The sequence below is a fragment of the Nicotiana attenuata genome, unplaced genomic scaffold, assembly GCF_001879085.1.
Source record: "Nicotiana attenuata strain UT unplaced genomic scaffold, NIATTr2, whole genome shotgun sequence".
In the NCBI taxonomy this organism is placed as follows: domain Eukaryota; kingdom Viridiplantae; phylum Streptophyta; class Magnoliopsida; order Solanales; family Solanaceae; genus Nicotiana; species Nicotiana attenuata.
This window is the reverse complement of record NW_017674145.1, coordinates 1-8440: the sequence shown is the minus strand read 5'-3', so window position 1 is coordinate 8440 and position 8440 is coordinate 1. Positions and strand designations below refer to the sequence as shown.

The 8440-nt window shown below is 36.6% G+C and overlaps 1 protein-coding gene across 1 annotated transcript; it reads left to right on the top strand.

Annotated features, from left to right (window-relative positions):
* Positions 1-7535: 7535 nt before the first annotated feature.
* LOC109218078 (photosystem II CP47 reaction center protein-like) lies at positions 7536-8335 on the top strand. The gene is made up of 2 exons (XM_019382396.1): positions 7536-7770; positions 7850-8335. Exons 1-2 carry the CDS (start codon positions 7536-7538, stop codon positions 8191-8193), a joined length of 579 nt encoding a protein of 192 aa, XP_019237941.1. The 3' UTR covers positions 8194-8335.
* The last annotated feature ends 105 nt before the right edge of the window (positions 8336-8440 follow it).

Sequence of the window (8440 nt, the reverse complement as noted above, 5' to 3'; positions counted from 1 at the left end):
CTAATTACTGCTCAAAAGTGCTTTTCAAATCAATTAGCCAAACACAAACTGTTTCTCACCAAAAAATATTTTTTTGAAAAGAACTTTTAGAAAAGCACTTCCCAAAATAAGCTGATTTTAGAAGCTTGGCCGAACAAGCTATTAGTTTAAGAAGATAAAATTTAATATTTTTTTATTTTTTAAATATGGTGTTCAATCAAATTAAAACACAATACGAATGGGAGTAATTTATAAGTGGGCCCTTTCTCGTATCTGAATGAATCGGATTTTGATCAATGTGTCTGTCCCACTGCTTTTACCACCTTGTCCTACTTCCTGCAGCAGTTACACCTATGCACAGGAAGTAAGTAGATATTTATGTTATGTTTGTCTTACATTTACTCGTGTGGTTCTTATAACGTTACTAGTAGTAAAGTTTGTTGAAATCAACTTATAAGTACTTTTTGCATTTACTGCAAACATCAACAGTATTTATAAGTCAAAGTAAATCAAAAGTGAAAATTTAGTCACCTCAACTCAAATTCTTTTTTTTTTGCTTGTAAACATTTTTTTTACCTAATTCATATTTTGTAATCTTGAAATGGTCGACCGATTGAAATTAATTACATTCGTTAGTCGGTGGATATATCTTGTATAGTACTATTATTATATATAAAAATATATATTTTTAAAAAAAAGGGCAGCTTGATGCACTAAGCTTCAGCTATGCGGGGAAGGGCCGGATCACAAGGGTTTATTGTACGCAGCTGTTTCCACGACTCGAACCCGTAACCTCCTGGTCACATGGCGCATGATATCAACTTTACCAGTTACGCCAAAACTCTTCTTCATAAAAATACACATATTTTATCGACTATTATTTTCGGAAGCAACTAAAAATATACATTTTACAATATCCGTCGCGAAACAAATGTCTTTATTCCCTTTTTTTATGCTCGTCAACTATTTTATATTAGCCATACCAAACGAGTTCTTAATCTTGCTAATATATAGAACGAGAAAGGCAATAGGGTTTGTAAAACTCTGGATGTTGCGCTGCGTGATTCTATATTCCAATTGCATTATGATTGAATAATAAATGTAATATATTCCTAGTTATAAGACAGCAATATTATCATAAATAAATTTTAAATAAAGCATCATTTGATTGACTTGGTAATATTATACACAAGAATGTGGCCGACAATGATTTAACAATTATTTTAAACTTCATAGACATTAGTGCTCTCCTTAGTCCTCACCCCATATTTAAATCAACATAAAATCACCTCCCACGTACAGTAGGTATATAAACTAATAAGTAAAACACATTGTGTTTATAAATGACTCATCAAGGCCGAGGAAAACAAAGAGAATTAACCCCTTTTTTCTTCTAGGATTTAAGTTTTGTGCATCGTTATTTATAAGTTAATTGCAAATAGTTTTATTTTAAAATTAATAAATAACCTAGTAAAAATGATAAGTGGTCTGCTATCACAAATTAAATTGTATTAATAGTGTAAATTCTTTTATGCTATCGATATATGGAAGCTAGTGAATCATTGAGGCCTTCATTCCGTCCGGAGAAGGTTGTATCCCATGGGAATGTGATGCAGGTAGATATTTTAATACAAATATTAATGGCCGATTCCACGGCTCAAACTCGTGACCCAAAGGAATCTCTTCTTCAAATGGGTTTCTGATGATTGATGATAGACTATAATTACGTATTTTAGTCGATTATTACATTCCAATTTACTGCACTTTAATTAAGTTTGAGCTTTAATCGCTAGTGTTTTGCACTAATGGTGTGTTTTATGCCTTGTAGGAGTGATTGCGAGCTATGTAGATGTTTCAAGTGATTTGGAGCTTTGAAGTCTGAGTAAAAGCCTAAGAAATTAAGCCGGGATCGAGTTCGGGGATCAATGGATGATAGTTTAGAACGAAAAAAGAATCGAGCAAGCATAATGCACAGTGTTAGTAAAATGCATATAACTTTTTGCTCAGAACTCCATTTGGTCTCCACAATTTATCATACTTCTAGACAAGAACTAGTCTTAGCCTATTAATTTTGTTGAGTCTTATGTTAGAAAAAGTCTTGAGTTCAATTTACTTCATCACAAATTTTAACCTTAAAGGCTCTTTCAAAGTGTTGCAAAAAAGTGTGCTAATTGTTGCAAACCTCTAACCTCTTAGAGCAAAATCAAGCATATAACCAACGCACCAAGAAACAATTTATGTCAAGTGGTGTTATTTTTTTTTTCTACTTATCCGTTTTCTCACAATATTAATATACATATTTAGTAAAAAGAAAAATCTGCTTTGTTAAGTGTGCATCTGCCCTTGTGTACATGCTATTCTCCTCGGGCCCCATTTATGAAAATACTACATTTGATTTGTTGTTATTTTTTGTACTTAATAGTAGATACTTATTACACGCAGTAAGATTCTTCGATTAAATAATAGGTAGATACTAATATTACACGTTCTTTAGAGTGTACAAATTGAGTTGCCCGATTAAAAAGTTAAAGTTGCAAAATCAAAACTTGTTCTATTAGATAACTTTAACATATAAGACTTTTTGGATCGGACAAAACAAATAAATTGAATGTGTCCGAGGGATTGTAGGATTATGTTGCTTTTCTGTGATTGCTATTGGGACTTGTTGTCCAGTAGTAATCTTTTTCTTTTGTACTTACACCCTAATTTTGGTAATAAAATTTTATTTACCAAAAATAAATAAATTATAAGAGTATTTATATAAATTACCGAAAACAGTCTACGTTACTACGTATATCATATCCTCCCCAGACCCCACTTGTTGAATTACACTAAATTGTTGCCGTTGTTGTTGTTGTTGTTGTTGTTATTGTTGTTATTTATATAAACTACCATTTATTTTTTAAAACGTATCACATAATTAAGACCACTGATTAGAGCTGTAGGAGTGACTTTGTAAAAAAAAAAATTGTGTTCCCAAATCGTTAAATGCATTAGAATATATGAGTTTGCTAAAAGTCCAAAACATCTAATATTTGGGGGAAAAATAAAGTATTATTCCCTCTGTTTCAGTTTATACGATAAAATTTTCTCTTAATCTACTCTAAAACGAAAGTAATAACTAGTATTTTAAATTTGAAAAACAAAAAGATTAACTTCAATTCTATTTTTGATGACAAATTTTTATAGCCACATGATAATAGGTGAATTAAACTATAATTAGGCCCTAAAGAACCACATTTTTGTATAGCTTTATGGTAAAAAAATGATAACCAAATGCTCTGATTAGTGCTTTTCATGCTTTGCAGGTTATATCCAATAAAAGAAGTCTGTGGAGTACTTTTGGGATCAATTACGGAGAAAAGGAGGTCAATCATACAATACCCACAAAGTGCACCAAGCGAAGGGACAAAACCAGAATTGAAGCTGGCCTGCCGCTGTCCGGGCGTAACCACGGTAGGACCGCGACAGAACATTGCTGCAGATTCAGAGGACCATTCTGGCCGCGGTCCTGGCGTAACCGCGGTGGGACCGCGGCAGGACACAGAAACTTCAGGGACCAAAGTGTCAAGTCGGGAAAATTTAGTGTAAAACCCTTATAAGATGTAGAAATTCGGCCACATTAGGGCAGGCTTGTTTTGGAGATTATTTTGGCAAGACAAAAGTGTGAGAGATCACCCAAAAACAACATAGTTCTTTATCTCTTCTTTTTCTTGCTATTTTCGATTATGAATATTTTCGTAGTTTTTCCTTACATTGTTATGAGTAGCTAAATACTTTAGTCTAAGGTTTTGATGGAACCTATTGAAGGATGAACTTCTTGATTATGTTAATATAGTTTGCCAGTTAATCTCTATTTGTTCAACTACGTGTTTGTTGTAGTTAATTGACAGGATCCTCAATTAGTTGTGCCTATTTAGTGTGCATAACTCGGAAGAGAGTGCATATTTAGGTAGTTGTTGAACAACACCACTCCCAAAGTATAAGAGGGATCTATAACTGCGGGTTTAAAGGCGGGATTAGGGATAACGAAGCCTTGGGTGCAATCTAAAGTGAGCTGTAATAAACAAAGTCAGCTAGCGTATCTCGGGAGAGTGCGTCTAGTAAATTATCGCGATTACTCGGGAGAGATTTACGGTAAAAAGAGTGCTCATGATTGATAGAGATGGTTTGGTGAATCTATATGAAACATAACCGGAAGGGATTCCATCAATAGGGGAAATCACTACCTTAGAACCTTCTCATTATTGTTTACAACCCAAGCATATTTAGTTTACAGCTGTTTATTTACTTTCAGTCTTAGTTATTAGAAATACCATCAACTATTGTTTACAACGTTTGGGGAAGTTGATTATAAAGAATTTAGTAAGTCCAACAAAAGTAATTGATAGGTTAATTCTCTGTGGATTCGACTCTGGGCATAAATACTCAGGTTATATTTGCAACGTCCGCGTGTCCTTTTATAAGGCATAGTTGGGCGTGATCAAATTTTGGCGCCGTTGCCGGGGAATTAACGGTGTTATCAATTACAATTGAAAGAAGTACAAAAATTCTTAGTGTAGTCAGTTTTCTCTATACCCAATTTTTACATTGAAATTTTAACGTTTGTTGACTGGGTTGCACAGGTGCATGCCTAGAAACTCATCGAGATCTGGTGAAGTATTTGAAGCATTATCAGATCCCGAGAAAGTTTTCAAGGCTTTGAATCGGGCCAACCGGAAAAACAAACAACAACCAACAACTGCACAATTCGAAACAATCATGGGAGATCACCAGGAAAACCCAGCAGTACCAATAGCGCCAGCGCCAGAGGCTGCTCGCTATGACTGGGCACAACCCACAGCTGAGAATCTATCCACAGCGATAGTAGTCCCGCAGATACAGGCTGAGTCATTCCAAATCACAAATAACATGCTGCACTTGTTGCAGAATAAGGGACTATTTTCGGGGTCACAAGTTGAAGATCCTCAGCAGCACTTGAAGAATTTCTTGTCTATCTGCAAAACCCAAAGGCAACCCAATGTAACTCCGGAAGCAATCAAGCTGTTATTGTTTCCATTCTCAGTGACAGGAGCTGCCCAGACCTGGCTAAATTCACTCCCCATAAATTCTATAGCAACGTGGGAAGAACTAGTGAAGCAATTCCACAACAAGTTCCACCCACCCAACAAGACGGCTCAACAAATTGATGAGATTTTGAGCTTTAAACAGAGACCGATGGAAACACTGCATGAAACATGGGAGCGTTTTAAAGGGATGCTGGTCATTTGTCCACACCATGGTGTTCCAGATCTAATGTTGGGGCAGCGGTTTTACATGGGATTGTCAGATAGCGTAAAGAACATTGTTGATGCTTCAGCTAGTGGGGCATTCTTGAGCAAAACATGAAGAGAGGGCCAGAGTCTGCTTGACAAGATGGCACAGAATTCGGGGTGGATAACCAGAAATGCACCTATCACTCTAGTGGTGCGCTCAGTGCCTTTAGATCCATCCAATTCTATGGCTGAAAATATGGCCACCTTATTGACACAGATGAGCATACTCACCAAAAAGGTGGAAGAGTCAGGGCAGAAAAAGCAGGTACATATTGTTGATACTACTAATGGGGGCTTGTGCACATCTTGCATTAGTCAGCCAGTTGGTAACCAGTGGAACGCAGAACACGATCATCATCACTACCCTGAAGATATGAACTATGTGTCTAATTATGGCGGCCAGAGACAGGGTGGACAGAATTAGGGTCAACAGAATCAGCAGTACATGCCAGCACAGCCACAGTTTAACACTGGGTACATGGGAGGTATGAGACCCCCCAACAATATGGCACCTTACCCAAGACCACAGGGATACAATAATCAGAATCAGCAGTAGGGGTATCACCCGCCTCAGCAGCAGCATGGTAGAAAGCAGGAAGATGGGTTTGCTAGACTTGAAGCAATGATGCAACAGGTTATTGGATCTAATGCAAAAATTACTGAGAGAGTCGATGCACATGATGCAGCAATCAAAAATATTGAGGTACAGGTGGGCCAAATTTTGATGTCTCTGAACAATCGTCCTCATGGGACACTACCTGCAGACACCCAGATAAACCCAAAAGATCAGGGACCGAAGCAGCTGATGGCGGCGAGCCTACGTAATGGCAGAGATCTGGATGTAGAGCAAGAAAGGGCTCGAGAAGCTAGACAGGCTGAGACACTCATACCAGTGCCCATTGAGCTGGATGAATCAACAAAACTAACAGAGGTGACAGTCCAGCCTGCTCAAGAAGAAAATACCATTCAGAAGGAGACCGGGAAAGAAGCTGAAACAGTCCAGGAGCCAATAGTTGATGTAGCTGCTGATAAAGATCAGTCCCAATTGATTGGGAAGAAGAGACCTCCTGCACCCTTCCCTCAGAGGCTGGCTAAGTACAAAAAGGAGGAGCAATACAAGAAGTTCTTTGAAATGCTAAAGCAAATCCAGGTAAATATACCATTGATTGAAGCTTTGAAGGAGATGCCTGTACCAATTGAAGTATTTTGAGAAATTGAGATATCAGTATCAGGAAACAATATTCTGAATTTCTTCATTCGAAGTGAATTCTTAGCTTTTTTCTGGATTCTTTCTAGATTCAAAGACTAACCACAAGATCACAAAGAAAATAGATTCATTAGTCCGATACCTTGTATAAAACTCATGTGTGTAAGAAATATTCGATCGCATGGAGTGTACAAATGGGTTGATTAACAATTCACAGATGAAAAAATGGCAAAAAAGAAAGCATTCACTCCTCTTTTCTATCTTGCATCTATAGTATTTTTGCCCTGGTGGATTTCTTTCTCAATTAATAAATGTCTGGAATCTTGGGTTACTAATTGGTGGAATACTGGGCAATCCGAATTTTTTTTGAATAATATTCAAGAAAAGAGTCTTCTAGAAAAATTTATAGAATTAGAGGAACTCCTCTTCTTGGACGAAATGATCAAGGAATACTCGAAAACGCATCTCGAAGAGTTTGGGATAGGAATCCATAAAGAAACGATCCAATTAATCAAGATACAAAATGAGAATCGTATCCATACGATTTTGCACTTCTCGACAAATATCATCTGTTTTATTATTCTAAGCGGGTATTCAATTTTGGGTAATAAAAAACTTGTTATTCTTAACTCTTGGGCTCAGGAATTCCTATATAACTTAAGTGACACAGTAAAAGCTTTTTCTATTCTTTTATTAACTGATTTATGTATCGGATTCCATTCACCCCACGGTTGGGAATTAATGATTGGCTCTATCTATAAAGATTTTGGATTTGTTCATAATGATCAAATTATATCTGGTCTTGTTTCCACCTTTCCAGTCATTCTCGATACTATTTTTAAATATTGAATTTTCCGTTATTTAAATTGTCTGTCTCTGTCACTTGTAGTTATTTATCATTCAATGAATGACTGATAAAGGATCCATTGATATTAATCTAATCCAATTAGAATGCTTGGTACTTTGTAGTTGTACATAAGCAAAGTATTGAAATTCGTATTTACTCTTTCTATTTCTAACCATCGGGGAGATTCATGGGTACAATAGGCATTGCTCTGAATTTGGAATCAAATAATGTTGGTGTTGTATTAATGGGTGATGGTTTGTTGATACAAGAAGGAAGTTCTGTAAAAGCAACGGGAAGAATTGCTCAGATACCCGTGAGTGAGGCTTATTTGGGTCGTGTTATAAATGCCCTGGCTAAACCTATTGATGGTAGAGGTGAAATTTCAGCTTCTGAATTTCGATTAATTGAATCTGCCGCCCCGGGTATTATTTCGCGTCGTTCTGTATATGAGCCTCTTCAAACCGGGCTTATTGCTATTGATTCGATGATCCCATACACAAGTAGGTGTAACTGTTGAGTTCTACGGCGGTGAACTCAACGGCGTCAGTTATAGTGATCCTGCTACTGTGAAAAAATATGCTAGACGTGCTCAATTGGGTGAAATTTTTGAATTAGATCGCGCTACTTTGAAATCCGATGGTGTTTTTCGTAGCAGTCCAAGGGGTTGGTTTACTTTTGGGCATACTTCGTTTGCTTTGCTCTTTTTCTTCGGACACATTTGGCATGGTGCTAGAACCTTGTTCAGAGATGTTTTTGCTGGTATTGACCCAGATTTAGATGCTCAAGTCGAATTTGGAGCATTCCAAAAACTTGGAGATCCAACTACAAAAAGACAGGCAGCCTGATACAACATTGCCTTGGTATCTTTCTTTCGCCCTTATTTTCTTTCTTTTACTTTTATTGACATAGGGTACCAGAGAAATCTTTATTTGAATCAACTTCGTTTTTACTCTTGTTCGTTCTTTATCCGGAAGATGATAAAAAAAAGAAAATAAAAAGAAACAAACAGGTATGAAAGCTATAATTGTAAACCACGATCAAATATATGGAATCATTGGTTTATACATTCCTCTTAGTCTCGACTCTAGGGAT

Coding starts and splice junctions, on each gene's coding strand:
- LOC109218078 (XM_019382396.1), top strand. CDS start 7,536: ATGGGTACAATAGGCATTGCTCTGAATTTGGAATCAAATAATGTTGGT. Junction 7,771..7,849: donor AATTGAATCTGCCGCCCCGG/GTATTATTTCGC, acceptor CCCATACACAAG/TAGGTGTAACTGTTGAGTTC.